Source organism: Onthophagus taurus, chromosome 1 (genome assembly GCF_036711975.1).
Source record: "Onthophagus taurus isolate NC chromosome 1, IU_Otau_3.0, whole genome shotgun sequence".
Classification (NCBI taxonomy): Eukaryota; Metazoa; Arthropoda; class Insecta; order Coleoptera; family Scarabaeidae; genus Onthophagus; species Onthophagus taurus.
The window spans coordinates 43589958-43615442 of NC_091966.1; the positions used below are offsets into that span (position 1 = coordinate 43589958).

The 25485-nt window shown below is 32.3% G+C and overlaps 1 protein-coding gene across 1 annotated transcript in view; it reads right to left on the reverse strand.

Annotated features, from left to right (window-relative positions):
- LOC111423960 (Syntrophin-like 1) overlaps positions 1 to 25485 on the reverse strand; it is a 167661-nt gene that overhangs the window by 28514 nt on the left and 113662 nt on the right. Inside the window, exon 2 of the mRNA XM_071201409.1 lies at positions 18284 to 18472. Within this exon, the coding sequence (XP_071057510.1) occupies positions 18284 to 18472 (189 nt within the window). The remainder of the gene's footprint in view (positions 1 to 18283; positions 18473 to 25485) is intronic.

A 25485-nucleotide genomic window follows, 5' to 3' on the forward strand; every position in this document is an offset into this window, starting at 1 on the left:
ATAGGACATATGGAGTATAAAAGATGTAAAATGAGACGCCGAAGACGACTAAGTAATAAAATATGGGGGGTGCCATTTAAAAAAATGAAGTTATGGTGCCTCCAAATTTCGAAAAGTTATCGTGTCATAGTAAAGTGACCAAACGATCTAGACAGCCGTTCTTGGCACCAAAACATACTCCATCATGTTGTTTAAGCATGTTCTGAATCCTAAATTGATATCTGAAAAATCAAGTGTTCTCTGATTTTTTGAACAAATGTCCGCTGGAGCAGATTTTTCTAGAAAAATTCGATTAACTCGAGAACGGCCTAATCAAATTGCAAAAAGTAAAGTTATTTATAAACCTTGAAAACAGACAAATCCAAATATGTAGAAATATACAGGGTGTTCCATTTAAAAAAATAAAGTAGGTGGCGACTTCCGGTATAACCAGAAGTGCTAGAAAACTGAAAATATTTTAGACGAAGAGAACGTAATTGATAATACTTAAGTTTGAATTCTCAATTTTTTATTTTGGCCAGAACCACAGAAACGTCTAATGACCGGTCTCGCTGAGACACCTGTATAAGGAGATATATTATAAAAACGAAAATTGTCATAAATTTTAAGTACGGTTTTGTTCATGATAAAGTACATAGTTTAATCTATAAGGTTCTAATAATTCAACAAGATATTTTAAGTAATATTCGATTTTTCAAGATATTTTTATTTAAACGATGTCAATATTTTAAAATTTTATTTTATGAACTTAAATGTTTAGATTAAAACCAAAAATTTAATTACAAAAAAAGGAAACTAATCGAATTGGATTGATGTTAAAGTAACTCGGATGACCAATGAAAGCACGTTTTGGTATTGCGAAATGTTCCGGTTTGTTTGATAGAGAACGACAAACGAAGGGAGGTGATTTTGTTTGTTTGTTGCCGCAATTTCTGGATTAAAACCTAACGAGCCTCCGCTGTCAAAGCATTAAATCCCTTTTTACATGAAAACTCGAATATAATGTCAAATAAACTGAAATGAACTGAATCGTGTTAAAAATATAAAAGATACGTTTCTGGATCATCTCAAATTTAAATTATTTATCATTGCCAACATTTATAATTAAATTCCCGTCGAAAGTAAAGTTATGCAAATGTGAAAATGAGGATGAAGGAATAGTTGAAAGGTGAACATCTTCTCGAGATTGTCCACCTGTCAGGAACAGCTCCTTTCGGGATGATCGACATAGCTCAGCATTTTCCGGATGATATCGATTTATAGAGTTATAAGGAGGAGTTGCATTAAAAACTTTTTCGCCTCCATAATCTGTAAAACTCGGGAAAATCGACTTTGATTTAGGTAGTAATATTTCAACGGCGAGTTCGAGGCAGCACTTTTGCTAGCGCTGCTCCGACCCAAGGCCAATAATTCAATTTGCCCTTACCGAGAAATTATTAACACGAGTCCGGACGGCGGGAGGGCGAGGCTATGGAGTTATGACTTATGATGGCGATCCATCCTTACAATTGACTTAATAAGACGTATTGTTCCAAGCAAACAATACCGAAACAATGGCTGGAGATATAAAGAAAAAATAATTCATTTATGTCTTGATAAAACTATATTTTCTAGACGATTGTAGTCAATGAACAAGTCGATGAACTTTCTATTTATAAGGTAATAAGTTTCTAAAACATACAAAGTGCGATATAAATTAAATTAGACTAGGAATGTAGCTCTAACCAGATATGAAAGGGGGTGAATTTATAAGATAATATATCGCCCCCTATCGATCAGTTTTCGTTACGATGGCGACCAACGAGAGAGAAGACAAAGAAGGTCTGTTCGCGCTTCGAAATTTCAAAGGTAAGGTTCCGTGTAATTCAATTTCGGAGTTGAGCGAGAGACTCTTGCAATATAGAAATTGAGCCATTAATAATTACCATATTAGACAAGTTTGGTTGAGACGATTTATGTATAAAAAGAGAGATATAATAAGTGTTTTGTAATGTTTAAGATTTTTAATAAATTATTATTACTTAACCCAACCGATTTTACCTATTTTACATTTTCACACAACATAAACTTAATTCTAAATTCCTTCCGTCGTCGCCTCGTAGAGTTTTGCGAGTAAAATTTAATTTGCAAACGGCGACGACGACGAGGCTGCGTCGCCAACTTGCCAACGCCACCACCATTAAAGTTACAAAACTATCCGACAAACTGTCGTAACAATATAAATGTTTAATATTCTAATTTTCCAAAACCCTAGCAAGAATCGTTTGAGGTTCAATTAACTCCATGTAAACTTAACGAATTACCAACCACCTTAAATTGCACCAACATCTACAAATTATTAATTATCTACAAATCTTATACATTTTAATTTCTTTTTATCTTCAAATTCATTTTCGATTTACATTTTCTTATACCCTAAGGTGTGGGTTATGTAAAGGAGGAGAAAACCATCCTGAAATGGTCATAAATATTGATGAAGTTGGTAATAAATATTCATTCAGCACAGGAAATGTTGTGCGAGTGATTTTTCATAATGATTTTTTTTTCTGTGAGAAGTAGATGTTTTAATTGTTAATTTGTTAAGTTTCGGAATATTTTAAAAGAACGAACTCGATACAAGTTTTCCGTACGATACGCCCCGATATAAATAGTTGTTTTATAAAAGCAAAATCAATTTTAAGACGTTCAAATAAATACCAAGTAAAAACATAAGTATCAAAGTGTAAAATGAGCGAAGCGGATAGTTCAAAATTTTTAAAACCGATACCACTATAGCCTGATACGGAATCCTCTGAAGCTCGCTCTGCACAATTAACTGCAAGTAAGTGTACTATCGCTACTTCCAAAACACTCTTTACAAATATATCAAATAACAAACCAAACACAAACATCAAACGCAACACGCATACACAACAAGAGAAAATAAAACAAAAACCTAAATACAGTACATGAAATATCTCCAAAAAATACACTACTCACACGAAGTTAACTATCCATGGAATGGAGTAAAATACAAAAGAAAAACCGAATACAAAACAACGATGTAATCCTCGAAAAGCGATGGAACCATCCAAAACTATACAGCAATTGGACCAAACCCCAAAACATACTAAAGTTCCAGACATCTCTTACTCTGCAATTATATGCAATGTGGAATTGGATATCAAAGAAGAAGAGATTAGTACATTCTTAAGGCCCACTTTTACCACCTTTTGATAAATTTAACTGATAGATAATTACCATGGTTACAACGGTTTTAAGCGCTCTCATTGGCTAAGAGCGCCAATTTATCAATCGGATAAATTTATCAAGAGGTGGTAAAAGTGGGTCTAAAAGAAGGAACTATAGCCCATCGGTATTGGAAACAAATTGTTTCAAGGGCAACAAACAAACCAACACGCAAGATAAGAATCATTACCAGTGACGTTGATTCGTACCAAAAATTAATCTAACAATAAGATGGCTTATATTACCTACACAACTACTATTTTGTTATTGAAACCGATGCATCTATACCTTGTAGTAAATGCTTAGATTTTACACATAAAGGCAAAGATTGTAGAAACAAAATAATTTGCGGTAAATGTAAATTAAATTAATTACTTCTATATTATAGGTATAATAAATTAATTTGCAGTTAATTCTCCGTCCGTGAAGCACTATACAGTGTGTCCATAAAGTAACGGATACACAGGAAAAAATTGTGTCGTGTAAAAATTTTAGAGTAGTTGGTAAAAAGAATTAGAGTAAAAATTGTAATACCATATGGTAAAAACAAGTCTAATGTACACTATATTTAATATTAATATAGAGTTCATATATTATTCACTTAATAGAGTAGTTTTTACAGTTCTCTAGAGGAGAGTTCTTTTTTACTCATGTTAATGAAGTTATGTAATACTAAAACATTAAATTTTACACAACACGTGTAACTGTACTTATCCTTCAGGTACTTCGTAGGCACCGCACTATTTTGCTCGGGATTACTCGTCGGTACCATGTGATCAACATGTGGTGTGATACCAAGGTTTATATATAAGAGGTTGTCTAGATTCGTACGCAACCATACTGCGCATTACGTCACATGTGGAAAATAATACCGCCAAGCAATTCAAATTAAATAAATGCATGGAGCAGCACATGGCCATGAGGTTGCGTGCGCAATCCGTGATCGCTTACGTCACGAAACACTCCTGCTCTTGCCCCTCGCCCACAAACTAAATCAAAGTATTGTAGCATAGGTACTTAGACAACCTTTAATATATAAACCTTGGTGTGATACAGCTAAAATTTAACGGTCATCTTCTGAACAAGTCAGAACTCGACAGCGTCTCGAGACCTAATTTACGCGATATAAAAAGAAAGAACGATTATTTTAATTTTAATTATGTTTGCTAAACATTCGTGTTGTGAAATTAGTGGAACTTCTGAAAAATTTTACGTACGAGTTCCTTGCAAAGATTGGTAAAATAAAAGATTGTAAAATGGCGGAAAAAATTTTAAATCTACACCAAAAAATTGCAATCTTTAGACCCCTCTCAGGAATTTTTCCATAAACCGTTTATTATGATTTTATCGCTTATATCCGTTACTTTACGGACACACTATATACAGGTGTCTCAGCGAGACCGGTGATTAGACGTTTCTGGGGTTCTGGCCAAAATACACATCCTGTATATTTTTACATATTTGGGTTTGTCTATTTTCAAGGTTTATGAATAACTTTAGTTTTTGCAATTTGATTCGGCTGTTTTTTTGATATATCCACTTAGGATTTCGAACATGCTTAACATGATGGAGTATGTTTTATGCCGAGAGCGGCTGTCTAGATCGTTTAGTCACTTTAATATGACACGTTAACTTTTAGAAATTTGGAACTACCATAACTTAATTTTTTAAATGGCACCCCTATATTTTATTACTTAGTCGTCTTCGACGTCTCCTTTTACATCTTTTATACCCCATATGTCCTATACTTAACATTATAATGATAATAATAATCTTTATTAATGAAAATATGCTATTAAGCATTATCACAAGTCAGTAGATACAAAATGCTGTATAGTAATACATATTACTAGTCATAAATAACCTTCTTACATATACCGGGTGTCCCTCAAAAGTGGCTCACCCCCATATTTTTCTTTATTATTGGTGATATAAGAGAACTATTTGGAATGCATAGTTAGGTCGCTAAAACGGTTTATTACGACATGAAATCATTTTTTTTGTACTTCCGGTTACACCGGATGTGAGTACTAATTTCGCTATTTTTTTAAACCTATAATTTTTTTTTCTTTAGTTGGATAGACAGTATAATTTCACATAACTTTTACTAGAAAAAATTTTCACGATCGCTTATAATTTATGAAAAAAAAAATTATTTTCGTTATTTTTTAACGTTTTAGTACCTTCGGAAAATGTATTACAACTTTTGACGCATTGTAGCTAGGTTAATAGTACAAACTACGTCATGTCCCTCTTGATTTGCTATTCCTCGAGCAGTGATCACTGCTATGCTTTAGTTAGTGGTTCTTTTTTAATAATGGTGTAAATTAACAGTTGTATTAAATTAGTTTTAAAGAAAAACGCTATCCAACAATTAAATTTCATTCAATTGTAAGTTCAAAAAAACTAATTTTCTAAATTTTCAAAATGCTCCCGCCTCGATTTAGACATAATTGTATCTTGCGTATTGTCGATCTAACGACTCGACGTTATTCCTGCGGAGATAGTTAGGTAATACAATTTCTAACTCGATTTATTTTCCAATACCTCATGAGACCTTACTGGTGTATTATACAGCTCATTTTTGATTTTGCCCCATAAAAAGAATCTAAAGGTGTGAGGTCAGGTGATCTGAGAGGTTTTAACCAAAATAAAATAAACAATCCAAATTATAATGAACAATGGACATTGTAAGTAACTATCAGCTACAGAACATTTAGTGTAAAAGAACAAAAAATAAAGAAAAAAATAAAAAATAATTGAATTAAACTTAATTGTTTGATCGCGTTTTTCTTTTAAAACTAATTTAATACAACTGTTAATTTACACCATTATTAAAAAAGAACCACTGACTAAAGCATAGCAGTGATCACTGCTCGAGAAATAGCAAATCAAGAGGGACATAACGTAGTTATACTATTAACCTAGCTACTATGCGTCAAAAGTTGTAATACATTTTCCGAAGGTACTAAAACGTTATAAAATAACGAAAATAATTTTTTTTTCAAAAATTATAAGTGATCGTGAAAATTTTTTCAAGTAAAAGTTATGTGAAATTATACTGTCAACCCAACTGAAGAAAAAAAAATTAGAGATTTAAAAAAAATACCGAAATTAGAACTCACATCCGGTATAACCGGAAGTACAAAAAGAATGATTTCATGTCGTAATAATCCGTTTTAGCGACCTAACTATGCATGCCAAATGGTTTTCTTATATCACCAATAATAAAGAAAAATATGGGGGTGAGCCACTTTTGAGGGACACCCGGTATACAGGGTGTATCTGAATGACTGCAACAAACTTCAAGGGATGATTCTTTAGTGAATTTTAAGGGTACTTTGATATATGAACTATGGGCGACTTCGGCTCCCTTCAGGAGCTACACCCCTCCAAAAATGGCGGAAAATTTTGGTTTATTTTTTTTTTCTCAAAAACCATAAACGCTAGGAAAATGAAATTTGGGGAATATGTTTAACTCATAATAGGGCACGTTTTGACCCTATTTGTACTTTCAACCTATCCTTCTAAACTACTAAACGTAACCACCCCCGTTCAATTTATGCCTAGATTTTTTGTATGAAGATGATAAATACATTGGAAAAATTTCAGTTAGATAGATGAAACTATTCTAAAACTTTTTTGTCTCTCTGATGTTCTTCGAAAAATTAATAATTTCTGAGAAAAAAAATAATTAAGCAAACACTAACTGTTAAGCTGTGGGTTGTTAATCGAAAGTTAGAATGAATTTTTAATGAAAAAATCTTAGTAGGCTAGTGCAATCTTTGTCAAAAATATTTTTGACGTTTAAATGTCAGTGGTTTTCGTACTATTATTATTGTTTTATTCGAAATTTTTAAACGTAGAGTGAACGAGCGTAAATGCGATAGAACTTTATTTTCCGTCGACCGTGTATTTATATGATTTATAAATGTATACAAAATCATTCATTAATGACACCTATTAATAAACGATTTTCTATTAATAAACGATTTTAAGAAACTCCGACCGAACTAATATAGTAGTCAATTTAATAAAAATATTCTCCAATGAAATTTGTAATACCGACCCAACCGACCACTATATCTATTCTGTAAGACTACAAAAATAAATTATGACACATTAAAAGTGAGGTTATTTTGCCAGTGACAGAATTGGGAGATTTTTCAACAATGGATTTTCTCTATTTTGTTGAAAAGACGGTCAACGGAAAAATATTGTAACTAACTCGTATATTAAAATGCGATTAATTATCTCAATAATTAATCGCCTTCATTAATAGACTTGTTGGTTAAATAACTATTAAAAATTAATTTGAAAAACAATAATAATAGTAAGAAAAACACTAACATTTAAACGTCAAAAATATTTCTGACAAAGGTTACAGAGCCTACTAAGATTTTTTCAATAAAAATTCATTCCAACTTTTGATCGACAACCCCGATGTTTAACGTGCAGTATTTGCTTTATTATTTTTTTTCTCAAAAATTAGTCGTTTTTGGAAAAATTTTAGAGAGACAAAAAAGTTTTAGGATACTTTCATCTACCTAGGTAAAAATTTTTTAATGTATTTATCATCTGCATAAAAAAAATATTAGCAAAAATGTAAAGGTGGTGGTTACGTTTAGTAATTTAGAAGGGTAGGTTGAAAGTACAAATAGGATCAAAATGTGCCCTATTATGAGTTAAACATATTCCCCAAATTTCATTTTCCTAGCGTTTATGGTTTTTGAGAAAAAAAAAATTAAACCAAAATTTTCCGCCATTTTTGGAGGGGTGTAGCTCCTTAGGGGAGCCGAAGTCGCCCATGGTTCATATATCAAAGTACCCTTAAAATTCACTAAAGAATCACCCTTGAAGTTTGTTGCAGTCATTCAGATACACCCTGTATATAGTCTATGGGGTATATTTCTTATAGTTATTGAATAATTAACAAAAATTCATTTTGTTCTATCTAAAACCAATGTATGTATTTAAAAGTTAATGTTGCTATGGTGATAACCATACATACTATGATAGAACATAATGTATCAAATAATTGCCAAAGTTTGTATTTAAAAATTCGATAATCTGGCATTATGTGCTGGTACGAAGCACCAGCATGTTAAGTGTCAAAGTATAACAAAACTGAATAAAACTTTACAATGAATATCGAAAATTATGAAAAATGTAACATGATGGAATGCTATGTGTTATCAGATAAGAATGCCACGTTAGCCGCGGAATTATATTTCACAAGGTATCCGGAAAGAAGACAACCGCACGTAAGAACCTTCAGCCGATTAGCAGAAAATTTAATAGATTTTTGGTCCTTCCCCAAACCACGTGCAAAAACATACCAAAATGACTTGCAAGAGGATGAAGTCAATGTGTTGTCTTCACTTGCAACATCTTGCAGAGAAATTGAACAAGACGTCGCTGCTCCCGAATATGAAAGAAAAATAAGTATAAACCATACAAAGCGGGGCTTACTCATTATTTATATGTCGAAGATGTTAATCTAACAATAAGATTACAATTTTGTAGATGATATTTAGAAAAATTAAATAATCTGCTGTTTGTTCAAAATGTCATCTGGACCGATGAAGTCTCTGAATGTTCAAAGAAGATTGGGGTTCAATGTATGGTGTGCGCTTTTAGATAATAAATATTTGGCATATAGTATCTACCATAAAAACTTAGACTCAGGTAAATACCTCAATATATTAAGGCAGCACATTGGGCCTTTGGTGGACAATTTGTCATTAAATATGTCTCAAATGATATATTTTCAATATGACGGAACACCAGCACATAATGCCAGAGTTGTTAGTGAATTTTTAAATACTACTACAAACTTTGGCAATAATTGGAACCAATGTTTTCCATCATAGTATGTATGGTTATCACCATAGCAACATTAATTTTTAAATACATACATTAGTTTTAGATAGAACAAAATGAATTATTGTTAATCATTCAATAACTATAAGAAATATATCCCACAAACTATATATATTTGTTATCAGAAGAAAATAACAAATTATTTTAGGTTATAGCCAACTATGGTTTCCATTTAAAAAAATTAAGTTACGTTTAAAATCTCGAAAATAAAAGATGGGACAAAAATTCTACCTACGCCACTGAATTCTTCGTAAAAAGTTGTCCATATAATGTGTTATTTATAATACTTCATCGTTGATAATAAGTGAGATATTCGCGATTGTCGTTTTCGCAAAATTTTCAGTTTTTGCCGATAGGGCGAAAACAAAAGACGATAGCTGTTCGGAGTTTTCGGCATTAGCATTTTCTCGAAAAACAAGATCATGACATGTAAGCTACTTTTTTCTATCTCTTTTAGTTTCGGAGATAGCTTATGCGGACATCGAAATTGGGACACCCTGTACTATCGCTACTTCCAAAACACTCTTTACAAATATATCAAAGAACAAACCAGTCACACATACACATCACGACAAAATAAAACAAATAAATAAAAACTTACATACAGTATTTGACATATCTTCAAAAAATACACTACTCATACGAAGTCAACTATCCACGGAATTGAGTAAAATACAAAAGGAAAACCAAATTACAAACAACGATGTAATCCTCACTTCAAAAAATGGATTCATTGTCAAAAGGAAGGCAAGAAATATAAGCAAAAAATACAGAAACTTTTAGAGGTATTGAAAAGCAATGGAACCATCCAAATCTATACATTACTCTGCAATTATATAGAATGTGGAATTGGATATCAAAGAAGAAGAGATTAGTATATTCCTAAAAGAAGGAACTATAGCGCATCGGTATTGCAAACAAATTGTTTCAAGGCCAACAAACAAACCAACACGCAAGATAAGAATCATTACCAGCGACGTTTATTCGTACCGAAAATTAACCTAAGATGGCTTGTATTACCTACACAACTACTATTTTGTTATTGAAAGCAATGCACCTATACCTTATAGTAAATGCTTAGAGTTTACGCATAATGACAAAGATTGTAGAAACAAAATAATTTGCGGTAAATGTAAATTAAATTAATTATATTATAGGTATAATAAATTAATTTGCAGTAAATTCTCCATCCGTGAAGCACTATATGTATACAGGTGTCTCAGCGGGCCTGGCCAAAATAAAAATTTCAGAATTCTGATTTAAGTATAATCAATTGCGTTCTCGTCGGCTAAAATATTTTCAGATTTCTAGCACTTTCGGTTATACCGGAAGTCGCTACCAACTTTATTATTTTAAATGGAACACCCTATATATTTTTACATATTTGGGTTTGCCTATTTTCGAGGTTTATGAATAACTTTACTTTTTGCAATTTGATTCGGCCGTTCTCGAGTTATTCGATTTTTTCTAAAAAAATCTGCTTTAGCAGATATTTGTTCAAAAAATCAGAGAAGACTCGATTTTTGGTATATCAATTTAGGTTTCAGAATATGCTTAACCAACATCACTTTAATATGGCACGTTAAAATTTTGAAATTTGGAAGTACCATAACTTCATTTTTTTAAATGGCACCCCCACATTTTATTTCTTAGTCGTCTTCGGCGTCTCATTTTACATCTTTTATATTCCATATGTCCTATACCTAACATTAATATATAGTTTCATCGAACCTTTCACTTGGAGGAATAAAATCTTCGTGTTCTTCTCCTGATCTTTACGCCTGATGGCGTCGGAAATTTACGATGTTGCAATTTTCATCGATAATTATCAAAATTCGCTATAAAATTAATTTCTTGAAGGATCCTTGTGGAAATATCACCAATTATTAATCAAAGTATCCTCTTTTTAATGCAAAAAGCCGTTTTGAAAAATCGCTTTTAGTTTTTGAGAAAAAAATTTTTTAAATAATCGACATGTTTTTCATATTTTGCAATTTTCGACGATTAAGTTTTAAAAGTTCGTATAAAATCCAGTCCTTGGAATATGAGTATCCAAATTTTCCAAAGTGTTAATAAAAGTGTCTTCTTTTCAATGAACCAACTCATTTTGAAAAATAACTTTTAGTTTTTGAGAAAACAATATTTGAAGTTTTGATAAAAAGTTCATTTTGTATCTTAGATCCAAATAAGTTGACATATCTTATCAGCTTTCTTATTAATTTCATTTTTATTCAAATATCGCAATTATGTGACAATATAGGGTACCACTTAATTGGTTAATTGTGAAATTTATACAGTGATGTTACAAAAAATTGATTTTATGCGAAATTTTAAAATTAATCAAAAATCAATTTGTCAATGTTAACAAATTTTTCGATTAAGGAATGTCGTTAACAGTAAAAAAAAAAATTAGCTATCAATAAATCGTAAGATTATTAATCTGCAGTGTTTTAGCTTATGGAGTTGACGTGGTAAATCAATTCGATTTCAACCCTCCCAATAACAAACGACCAATAAGGGTTTTATATCGTTTTACCTTCGAATTAAACATTAATCATTCTCTCTTCTAACCCCGGTCGGAGTCGCCGAGAAAATTTATGGGTTAATATCATGATAGCAATTTCAAGGACGACAGAAATTGACTTTCATTTAAAGTAAATTAATTTTTTAAAACAACATTTTTAGGAATAAGATAGTTGTTTATGTATTCGTGACGACGAGGAGACGGAAGAGAAGGAGCAGGAAATAGGGTTGGGAAACTCGAAGCCAACCGCCTATTGAATTCGATGAAGCCAATTTCCGCCGAATGCAATATTCCTATCTGTGTGTTACAGAAAGGAGGTCTAAATAGTGACGCGAGTTTGCCCCTAGCTGGCGCACTAAAACTCCAGGGGTCGTTTACGGTTCCTAATTAAACGCCGATAGGTGGCGATAGTGTGGTATCGTTTTCCCCCTTAATAGCTTTAATGGCAAAAAAACAATTTCCGAATTTCGTATAAATTCTTTGTTACCAAGCCAAACTTTTTTATCCCTCCTAAAATTTTACCTCGATTTTCGTCCTCGTATCATTTTGGTGTGAGGTATATGCGGGTGATTTTTCAAGGATTTACGCCTAATACATATTGTCCTTCGGATGACGGGGATCGGCTCAAAGCCGGATTCCGGTTTGCCACATAATCCGGACGACAACAAACCGCTTAAGGGAAGTGGGCGAACGATTCAAACCCCAATGATAGCCACCCACGTTCCCCAACCCTGTGCTTTGAATGATAAACGACGAGAACGAATCGTGGCTTTGAATGGTGAAGGAACTCCGTGGAGGGATGCCCCCGAACGTGACTAAAAACGACCACGACACACAACTCCAAATTGCTTACGCTTTGACATTTTTATGTATTATAAATTTTGTAAGAATTATGGAAAATAAAAAACGTTCAAAATATAACTTGATGTAATTAAACCAAAAATAATAAAACCCCCTTTAGAAATACAAACCTAAAATAACCCTCCACAAATTAACCCTTAAATAATATTAGTTTTATCCCGTACTATTATTTACGTATTTAATCATGCGTTTACAATGACAATTTGTAGTGGTATTTACGTAGTGCATTTGATGATATTTTTATAAAAAAGAGGTGTTGTGTCATCACTTCACGTTAGTTTTTCACTTTGTTTTAATTTTTTCGTTGAAAAATGCATACATCACTCGACGCGCTACCAGAGAAATGATGACTTTATACGGTAATAAACGATTTATTGCCAGAATCGAAGTGGAAAGTGGCCAGTGAGTGATCCGTGTCACTTCAATGTCGTTTCAAACGGACAGAGAATCGATATTATCCGCTCTCTATGTATATACGTAGCAATTTTAAATTAAAAAATCCTATTTTTTGCGATAATATACAAAGAGAAATGAATTTATTACATTTTATTTTTTTATAAAGCATCAAAAAGATTTTTATAATAATCCGAAAATTTTAACCTAATTTGATGTATCACACATGTCTTCATGTATCATAATATACATGGTGTATCTGTATGACTGCAACAAACTTCAAGGGCTGATTTTTTAGTGAATTTTAAGGGTACTTTGATATATGAACCATGGGCGACTTCGGCTCCCCTAAGGAGCTACACCCCTCCAAAAATGGCGGAAAATTTTGGTTTAATTTCTTTTTCTCAAAAACCATAAACGCTAGGAAAATGAAATTTGAGGAATATGTTTAACTCACAGGCACGTTTTGATCCTATTTGTACTTTCAACCTACCCTTCTAAATTACTAAACGTATTACTAAACCACCCCCTTTAAATTTTTGCTAATATCTTTTTTATGCAGATGATAAATACATTAAAACAATTTTACCTAGGTAGATGAAAGTATCCTAAAACTTTTTTGTCTCTCTAAAATTTTTCCAAAAACGACTAATTTTTGAGAAAAAAAATAATAAAGCAAATACTGCACGTTAAACATCCGGGTTGTCGATCAAAAGTTGGAATGAATTTATAATGAAAAAATCTTAGTAGGCTCTGTAATCTTTGTCAGAAATATTTTTGACGTTAATTTTGATAATTATCGATGAAAATTGCAACATCGTAAATTTGATCAAAACTTCAAATATTGTTTTCTCAAAAACTAAAAGTTATTTTTCAAAATGGGTTGATTCATTGGAAAGAAGACACTTTTATTAACACTTTGGGAAATTTGGATACTCATATTCCAAGAACTGGATTTTATACGAATTTTTAAAACTTAATCGGCGAAAATTGCAAAATTTGAAAAAATTGTCGATTATTTAAAAATTTTTTTTCTCAAGTACTAAAAGTGATTTTTCAAAACGGCTTTTTGCATTAAAAAGAGTATACTTTAATTAATAATTGGTGATATTTCCACAAGGATCCTTCAAGAAATTAATTTTATAGCGAATTTTGATAATTATCGATGAAAATTGCTACATCGTAAATTTGATCAAAACTTCAAACATTGTTTTCTCAAAAACTAAAAGTTATTTTTCAAAATGGGTTGGTTTATTGGAAAGAAGACACTTTTCTTAACACTTTGGGAAATTTGGATACTCATATTCCAAGAACTGGATTTTATACGAATTTTTAAAACTTAATCGGCGAAAATTGCAAAATTTGAAAAACATGTCGATTATTTAAAAATTTTTTTTCTCAAGAACTAAAAGTGATTTTTCAAAACGGCTCTTTGCATTAAAAAGAGGATACTTTAATTAATAATTGGTGATATTTCCACAAGGATCCTTCAAGAAATTAATTTTATAGCGAATTTTGATAATTATCGATGAAAATTGCAACATCGTAAATTTGATCAAAACTTCAAATATTGTTTTCTCAAAAACTAAAAGTTATTTTTCAAAATGGGTTGGTTCATTGGAAAGAACACACTTTTATTAACACCTTGGGAAATTTGGATACTCATATTCCAAGAACTGGATTTTATACGAATTTTTAAAACTTAATCGGCGAAAATTGCAAAATATGAAAAACATGTCGATTATTTAAAAAATTGTTTTTCAAGAACTAAAAATGATTTTTCAAAACGGCTTTTTGCATTAAAAAGAGGATACTTTAATTAATAATCGGTGATATTTCCACAAGGATCCTTCAAGAAATTAAATTTATAGCGAATTTTGAAATTATCGATGAAAATTGCTACATCGTAAATTTGATCAAAACTTTTCTCAAAAACTAAAAGTCATTTTTCAAAATGGGTTGGTTTATTGGAAAGAAGACACTTTTAGTAACACTTTGGGAAATTTGGATACTCATATTCCAAGAACTGGATTTTATACGAATTTTTAAAACTTAATCAGCGAAAATTGCAAAATTTGAAAAAATTGTCGATTATTTAAAAATTTTTTTTCTCAAGTACTAAAAGTGATTTTTCAAAACGGCTTTTTGCATTAAAAAGAGGATACTTTAATTAATAATTGGTGATATTTCCACAAGGATCCTTCAAAAAATTAATTTTATAGCGAATTTTGATAATTATCGATGAAAATTGTAACATCGTAAATTTGATCAAAACTTTTCTCAAAAACTAAAAGTCATTTTTCAAAATGGGTTGGTTCATTGGAAAGAAGACACTTTTATTAACACTCTGGGAAATTTGGATACTCATATTCCAAGAACTGGATTTAATACGAATTTTTAAAACTTAATCGGCGAAAATTGCAAAATATGAAAAACATGTCCATCATTTCAAAAATTTATTTCTCAAGAACTAAAAGTGATTTTTCAAAACGGCATTTTGCATTAAAAAGAGGATACTTTTATTAATAATTGGTGATATTTCCACATAAATCCTTTAAGAAATTAATTTTATAGCGAATTTTGAAAGTTATCAATGAAAATTGCAACATCGAAAATTTTATCAAAACTTCACACATTGTTTTCTCAAAAACTAAAAGTTATTTTTCAAAAGGGGTGTTGGTTCATGGGAAAGAAGGCACTTTTATTAACACTTTGGGATATTGGGTACCTATATTCCAAGAACTGGATTTTATACGAATTTTTAAAACTTAATCGGCGAAAATTGCAAAATTCGCGATCATTTCAAAAATTTTTTTCTCAACAACTAAAAGTGATTTTTTAAAACGGCTCTTTGCATTAAAAAGAGGATTCTTTAATTAATAATCGAAAGTGATTATTATCTTGTGTTAGTACTTAGTGTTAGTACTAGTGGCAGTGGTGGCTAATGCTACTTAGCATAAAATACTACTATGTTGTCAACTATAATAAAATTTTATTATTATATTCGTAATCTTCATAAAATAATCTTTAAAGTGAGTCCAAACTTGACACATTTATCTCAAAAAACCAAAAAGTTCGAACTTTCAACTTTTAATTTTGACATATTTCTCAACTTCATAAAAAATCCTTTAAAATGAGTCCAAACTCGACATATTTAACTTTAATATTAATGAAAATACAATCACTTCCGGTTTGAAACGTCAACGTCAATTTTGACATATTTGTCATCTTCATTAAAATACCTCTAAAATGAGTCCAAAGATGACGCACTTATTTCAAAAAACAAACAAGTTAAACTAAAAAACATTAAACCCGAAGTTAGCAATTTAATTTTTAAATATTAATACCAACCTTAATTTTTAATTTTTTTTATTATATTTTTATTTTTGTGACAAATGTTGAGATATTTTATAAAAATTAAGAATATGTCAAAATGACATTGACATTTCAAACCGGAAGCTGCTTATATCTCGAGTAATATTGGAATTAAACGTATCATGTTTGGACTCATTTTAAAGGATGTTTCACGACGATTACAAATATGTCAAAATTGACGTTGACATTCTTAACCGGAAATTAACCATAACTTCATTAATATTGAAGATAAATATGTCGTGTTTGTACTCATTTTAAAGGATTTTTAATGAAGATTACAAATATGTCAAAATTGAGGTTGACATTTTAAACTTGAAGTTAGTTATCATATAATAGAAGTTTTATAACTGAAGTTAATCTATTGTTAGTCACTTTTCCGCACTTTCTTTTTATTTTTAACATGTTTTTGGGTTATTTCACATTGATTAAAAAAAATCGTCGATTTTTAAGCCACATGATGATACTTGAATTGTTCCCAAGTTTCTTAATATTTCTTTTGTTAAAAAAGAGCGTTTTTAAATTTTAACCTGTAAACTTCGTCCTTAATTTCATTTTACAACTTTTTAAACTTTAATTTTGTAAATTAGTAACTAATAATCTTATTTCGACTTTGATACGCGATCTTTTTTAACAAAACAAAAAGAAATATTAAGAAACTTGTTTGTAAAATGGATAAGATGTTCATCTATTTGAAGATGGCAAAGGGCTGAAACTGGTTAGACTTAAATTCTATATAAAATAAAAACCAGTTTAAAAGTACAAAATCAAACTCTAGATTATTTTCTACAAAAATGTTTACACGAATCGTCATAGTGATTAAATTTATGCCACGCCTTACAGAAACAACCTGTATGATCGTAAAACATAACGTTTTACGCCGTTTTTCTAAACTTATCGGTAATAATTTTTTTCGATTTAATCTGAGAAAATATTTAAAAAAAAAATCGTATGAGAAAAAAACTAATTAAAAGATAGTAGAGATGAAGATTATACAGGATTTAACCTAAAAGAGTAGTTTATAAACTATCCTTTAGTAGTAGGTAAATGCGCAAAAGGGTTGGTATTAACAAGGGATTACGAAAAGTCGACGATGTCAAGCGGTTTAGATTAATGGTCCACACACACTCAAAGGATGTAATCCTTTTTAATTTAAACCGACTTTTGCACAGCCTTTTATAAGATATACAGGGTATTCAAAAAAAAACTCAATGGAAAAAGAAACAAGAATCATTTTTTGAAACAATGGATAAAAGGGTGAAGCAATTAGCGTTAAAAGGCCTTTTTTAGTCCTTTTCAAAGTGTAAATTTGGCCCAACGAGAGCCACGGAAAGGAAGAACCTATTGTTTCAATTGTTTAAAGTACCTCTGATTTAGTACTCCCATATAAATTTTGCGGCACTTTTTTTTTAAAATAAGCGTATCAAGAAATTTTTCTACGTAGGTAGATAGATATTTAATAATACATTTTTATTGTGCTCTCTCGAGTTTTAAAATTAACCGAAACTTTTGTCTCTTGTCAGTTTGCAAGATGGGAAAAATTTAATATCCACCGTTCCTCGCTTCCGGGTATTTCTATGCGCACCCTCTCACATCACGAGAAGCAATTACCGAACAACCATTCGCAAACATCAAAAGCCCGTTGGACACGATTTCTGATACAAAAGAAGTTCGTGTATAAAAGATAATGGAAGATTTTAAAGTGAGAATGTATACGGAAAATGCAATTTCCGAGACATTACCGTCTACGGAGCAGTGACCATCGCAAAGTCAACCTTGTCAGATAAAGTTAAGACTTACAGAAACGGTAAAGCGGTCGACGACGCGGAGGCATTTCCGTGTTGGGAGAACGCCACCTGTGGCCGTTGAGGAAAGTCACGGAGTTTCTCCAATTCCGGCGACCGCTACGACGACGATTTGTCAGGTAGCACGACGAGGATTTAATTCGCGAGCTGGGAGATTATTCATCTTGCCAAAATGCAATTTCAGCCGTTATGTGGAGGAGAAGATAGAGAAACTCACCTGGATCTGGGTATCTAAAGTTCCTAGCCAGATGACACAGTTGCAATGGTAGGTACCGGGTGTCCGCTCTTTGTGGAGATCTCACCGCCGGTGGAGCTCCAGTTAGAAATCCACGTTGCAATTCCCATCCGACTTCTGAGATTATACTTGCCTTACGAAAGTAAGGAGTTACCTCTCTTAAATATTTTACTGAAACCAAAAAAAAAAATACATTGTAATAAAGTCTTCTGATATTACCTTTAATGCATCTTTTGTAAAACTTGTATGTAAAAACTTTTAATTTGCATTTATTTATACAGCGTGTCCCGTATCTTCCGCATCAGAGCATTATACTGTTGTAGAATACATTATTCTGAAGCGATCTTTCTAATAAATTTTTGTCGAAATGTTTATAATAACCGCACGGGAACTGTTTAACAACGACCAATAACGGACGACTTTGATTCACCGAAAAAGTTTATTTCTCTTTCCGTGACGAATCTATTGGTGACTACACGTGGGAAACGAGTTATCATCGGCGTAGCGGACCGGCCGAAGGAGGCACCGACTACCTGAGGCTGATTTGCGATCTGCTGATTGGACGAAAAACAGTTCGTTTAAACAGTTCCCGTGCGGTTATTATAAACATTTCGAAAAAATTTTATTAGAAAGATCGCTTCAGAATAATGTATCGTACAATCGTATAATGCTCTGATGCGGAAGATACGGGACACGCTATATAAAGTCGTACTAGTTTTGGGTTACCCCATCATCAGCGACAAAGTCAATGAAGCTATAATAGGTGTAGACTGGAAATCAGATAAGAATAAAGCATTTTGCTAACTGATGGATAAACAAAATGAAGATAAAAGATGAAAAAGGAATGGCGACGTTAAAAAGTGTGGAATGTTAAAAATTAGAAAAACTTTAAGAGGATGCGGTGGTGGGATGAGATGAGGCGAGACAGTTTAGTCAGACTAGTACGACTTTATACAGGGTGTCTCATAACTGGTTCGTTAGAACTTTTTCAGGTTCCATTATTCGTAGAGATTTGAAATTTTGGTAGCATGGGTTATTCATTCGGAACTTTCGATCTAAAATATTTTCAAGATGGCCGCCACTTCCGGTCTACCGGAAGTAGACCATAATCAAGGTTTATATATCCTTCGGAAAGTGCGGAGCCTCGCTCCGCACTTTCCGAATTTTTCCGATATTTAACAAACTCTTCCGACTTTAATGCTCGGCGGCTCAGTACCTGTTGCTTTTGGCGTCTTGAAATTAGTGTTAAATATTCTGTTCGGGGGTGCGCTTGGCTGGTATTTTAGCCGCTTGCGGAGTGATACTCCTCACGTTATCCTTTTTGCAAAACATTATAGGTAAGTTATTGGTTTTTTATTATTTGTTTGCTTAATTACTATGGATAATTATGTAGTGCCAGAGTTAGCTATGGATTACGAAAAGGAACAGGAATATCTTCAAAGGCTCTTTGAAGAAGTGGAGACCGATATTGATGATGATAATGCGAGTTTGACAAGTGAGTAGTATAGAAACGCCGATTCTAGATAGGAAGTTGCACCTCCGCACCTCCCTGACGTCATCAATCCAATGTAAAAGGATAGGGAAGGGTACCAACCTACGGCTGAGGTGAAAAAAAAAATAGGTTGGTATTGGAAAAGTAACTAGATCTGGTGACTTTTTTAAAAAAGTAACGCGCCACCTAGTGGCTGGTAGTGGAACTAAACCATTACCAACAAGGTAGACTGTTACCTTTTTTAAAAGCCCAATGTTTTTAGCCCAATGTAAAAGGATAGGGAGGGGTGTCAACCAAAGGCTTGGGGGAAAAATAGGTTGGTAACTAGACCTGGTGATTTTTTAAAAAAGTAACAGTCTACCTTTTTGGTAATGGTTTAGTTCCACTACCAGCCACTAGGTGGCGCGTTACTTTTTAAAAAAAAGTCACCAGATCTAGTTACTTTTCCAATACCAACCTATTTTTTTTTCCACCTCAGCCGTAGGTTGGTACCCTTCCCTATCCTTTTACATTGGATTGATGACGTCACGGAGGTGTGGAGGTGCAACTTCCTATCTAGAATCGGCGTTTCTATACTACTCAAGTGACCACGAAGAAATCCAAGATCATAACACCGATGACGAACAAACAATTGAGCCCATCGATTTGGATGTTCCACTGTCAGGGAAAAACACGGGGCAACAGTCTGCTGCATTTTATATAGGAAAAGACGGAAAGACACACTGGCGTAAGCATCCAGGAAATAAACAAGTAAGAACTCGTGCAGACAACATAATCAAGGTTCTTCCTGGTGTAAAAAAAAAACGCAAAAGGAATAAAAAGTCCGCTAGAGATCTGGAGCCTTTTTTTCCCTGACAATATTCTAAATGTTATTGTAGAAAACACAAATATTTTTATTGGCATGGGGAATTATGATACATGTAATCGAACAGCAAGGCCGACCAACATTATTGAATTGAAGGCACTTTTTGGGTTGCTATATATTTCCGCAATGTCAAAGAATAATCATGTTAATGCGGCTGATTTGTTTAGAACGAATGGAACCTCTATGGAGATTTTCCGTCTCACTATGTCCCTTCAAAGGTTCAAATTTCTATTACGTTATATTCGATTTGACGATAAAAGTACTCGTGAGGAACGGCAAAGGCATGATAAGTTGGCGCCAATTCGAGAAGTATTTGATGCATTTAATTCCAACTTACCTAAATACTTTAGCTTGTCTGAATATACAACAGTGGACGAAATGTTAGCAGCGTTTCGTGGAAAATGTGGATTTCGTGTTTATATGCCCAATAAGCCAAATCGATACGGTATCAAAATATACTCTTTAGTAGACGCAAAAATTTATTATACAACGAAATTGGAAATTTATACTGGGCAGCAACCCCCTGGACCCTTCAAAGTGCAAACAGATAATGTCTCCCTTTTATCTCGTCTTTGTCAACCAATTTCCGGTAGTAGAAGAAACGTGACGATGGACAATTTCTTTACAACAACATCATCAACTAACAATTCTTGGAACCATAAGGAAAAACAGAAAGGAATTACCTTTGGAGTTCACTCAGCCTGTTCCTCGGCCGGAGAAAACAAGCTGCTCTTATATTCCCAAAAAAAATAAGGTTGTTCTTTTGTTATCTACAATGCACTTCGAAGATTCTATTAACGAGGAAACTGGAAAACCTGAACTCATTTTAGATTACAATAGAACAAAAGGAGGTGTTGACACAGTCGATAAAATGTGTGAGGCTTATAATTGTGCCAGAGCTACCCGGCGATGGCCCATGGTCATATTCTATACCACTTTGAATATAGCTGGCATCAACTCATTTATTATTTTCAAAAGTAATGCAGGGTATCAGGATCAGACACCTCGAAGAATATTTTTAGAGTCACTTGGCATGGAACTTCTAAATGAGCACGTACGACGACGAGCGTTAAATGAACAGATCCCACGAAATATTAGGTATAAATGATGAGCAGGATTTAAAACCAATTAACCCTGAGGCCCAGAAAGGCAGATGTTTTCAGTGCGACAGAAAAAAAAATAGGCCCACCCGGTTTAAATGTTTCAAGTGCCGAAAATTCATTTGTTTAGAACATTCCGAAAATATTTGTCATGGCTGCGCAAATGAAGATCAACAATTTGAAAACTAATGTTTTTTTGTAAATTTAATTCCTACTTAGGTAATGTTATAACTAGTTATAAGTTTTTGTTAAACAATTTGTTTTTTTGTTTTTGGTGAATATGAATTGTAAACTTGAGTTTTGTATGTAATACAATAAAATAATACAAAAAAAAAGCATTAATTATACTAGTCTCCTTTTTTTTCTTATTAACTTAGGAGAAAACAGGTGCGGAGTATTGCTCCGCACGTTATACTTTATGTCTGATTTCTGCACGTTATTTCTGAAAGGATATAAGAGGTTGTCTAGGTTCGTACGCAATCATACTGCGCATTACGTCACATGTGGAAAATAATACCGCCAAGCAATTCAAATTAAACAAAGGCATGAAGCACCACATGGCCATGAGGTTGCGTGCGCAATCCGTGATCGCTTACGTCACGAAACACTCCTGCTCTTGCCCCTCGCCCACAAACTAAAATCAAAGTATTGCAGCATAGGAACTTAGACAACCTTTAATATATAAACCTTGGACCATAATAAGAAGTAGACCATTCGCTATTTTAAATGGAATGGTATACTTTTTATTACACCGTTTAATTGTATGTAAAAAAATAGGTTGACTTTGATAAAAGTTGTTGGTACCTAGCGTTTTTCGTTTTCGAGTTATTTTGGTTTTAAGCCTTTTTTGGGAAATTTCACCATGCTCTTTAAAACTCCATACCTCAGCCAACGTTCATTCAAAAAAGATCTACGTTGGCACGATTACTCTTCAGATATTGTCAAAGAGATTGTCATGTGTTGTATCGGAGTATCTTATACAGGGTGGTCAAAAACTGAATTACTGTTTCTCCATATTCAATGGTGAGAAAGTCGAAAATTTTAAATGGAATGCCCCATATTTTTTTAGCCTATCAAAAAGAGAATTTAATTCTCTACAAATTATCTATAAACATTCCCATACCTATTTATTGTAGTTTGTCTCATATTGCGAAATTTATTAAAACATGCACGAATTGCAGGTTTTTTTATTAGAAAGCTATGGAATTTTGACAGTTTTTGGTCCATGTTTGTATTATTGTTGTCATTAGTTACATTTGACGACGGGTGTAAGTCATTGAACATCATGGTAAATTATTCCAACGCCGATATTTAAAATTTATTTTGTATTGATGGCGAATGTAATAAACTTTTGGACAGGACATTTATATTTTTGTTCAAATCTAATTTTTGTCATTAACTTTTTGTTTTAATAGTTTCATTTATTTGATCTTCTATTTGTTATTTTTGGTAAGTAAAAGCTAGTAAACTAAAAGATTATCAATCGTAGTTAATAGTACAAATAGTAATAGAAATAAATTAAACAAAAAACTGTCAAAATGTCATGGCCTTCTAATAAAAATACAAACCGTTTCCTGCATTTCTTGCATGTTTTGATAAATTTACGAATATGAGAGAAACTACAATAAATAGATATAGGAATGTTTATAGATAAATTGTAGAGAATTAAATTCCCTTTCGTGTAGGCTAATAAAATATGGGCGTTCCATTTAAAATTTTCGAATTTCTCCCCATTGAATATGGAGAAACGGTAATTGAATTTTCGACCACCCTGTATAAGATACTCTAACACAATATATGACAATCTATTTGAGAGCATCTGAAGAGTAATCGTGATAATTTAGAGCTTTTTTGAATGAACGTTGGCTGGGATATAGGGTTTTAAAGAGCATAGTGAAATTTGACAAAAAAAGCTTAAAATCAAAATAACCCGTAAAGGAAAAACGCTAGGTACCAAAAACTTTTATGAATGTCAACAAATTTTCATACGTACAATTAAAAGGTGCAATAAAAACTATAGCATTCCATTTGAAATAACGAAGTTATGGTCTACTTCCGGTAGACCAGAAGTGGCGGCCATCTTGAAAATATTTTAGATCGAAAGTTCCGAATGAACAACCCATGCTACCAACATTTCAAATCTCTACGAATAGTGGAACCTGAAAAAGTTCTAACGAACCAGTTAAGTGAGACACCCTGTATAAATAAATGTAAGTTAGAAGTTTTTACATGGTTTTTTACTTTTTTTATATATTTCGAAAATTTATCATAGAACCTATTGCTGGTGGTAAGTAGAATTGTATAGTATACAGAAAGCAACAATTCGGTTATTAGTATTTTTGTAATATTGTTTGATTACATCATATGTTGAAATTGAGAAAATAATTTATTTTGCGATATTTAGATAGGCAAAAAATAAATTGTTTAACATTGTTCAAAAGTAATATTGTATACGTGGTGTAGTATAAGGCCTACTATTGTAGATTTTACTAGAAATTCTTGCGGTATTTTGCAGTTTTACCTTAAAATAAATTTTTATTATACAGGGTGATTCACATAAGAACCGACACAGAGCAGGGACGAACTAAGTTTGACACCTGAGGAGTTATAGGCATTCAAAGTTGACTCTTAAATTTTTAAAACATTACTACTTCATTTCATGTGGAATTTAATTCTAAAACTTTTCTTACTCTTATTATTTTTTAAAAAACTTTGTCGTTTTCTTAAAAAACTTAAATAACTAAAGCCACGTATTTCGTAATGTTACTTAAAATAAGCGAAAATTCAGTAGTCGGCTATGAAATTGTACGTCAAACTTGACAAATAGGTTATAAAGTTATTTGACGACAAGGTCAAATTTGCAGTTAGAAAATAAACATAAGGGGTGTCCACAAAAAGGTTTCTAATCAAAATTACAATTTATTTTCTGAAACACTAATTAATTTTAATATGAGATGTTAGCGTTCTAAAGTTAATAATTTTCTAGAAAGAAATTAAAAAATTGAATTGACACACTGAGTTTTCGGTAAAATATTAAAAGTTGTTATTGTGTCAATTCAATTTATTATTTGCAAGATTTTTTCCTTGAAAATTATTATGTATCTTCGTTATTATTAACAATTGGACTAACAAATTGGGTTAAATCGTAACAATTTAATGTAAGGAATTCACTGTTCCTCTGTGTCCCAGTAGTAACGGACCAACCTATATACAGGGTGTCACACGAAAAACGCTCCAAGCTATAACTCTGTTATTTACATTCCGATGTTCATGCCCTAGGTATCAAATGAAATGGTTTTATAAATACTATGATTCATGCTACAAATAAACTTTTTCCAACGCTATCTTCAATTTAAAGCGATTATCAACTTTTGATTTTCAAATTGCTCGATATGTTTTTCTTCACGTTATTGGATAGAGATTTTTTTTCTGAATCCATGAATGTACAATACATCAACATTAATTATAATTGTAGTAGAGAAGAACATTAAAATAGTTTCCATTCCAGACAGTACGTCGCACCTTTATCTTATCTACATAAAAAAATAAAGGCGCGACGTCCTGTCTAGGACGCACCATCTGTTCCGATTGGCCGGAACCCTCGTCACCCCGCAGAGCTTATTTCTGTTTCTCTTTAATTTGTAATTCCATTAAATCGCTCTTAAAAAATTAGGGAGCCTTATTTTTGAAAAACTGATAACGGAATCCGAAAATCCGCGTTATTTGA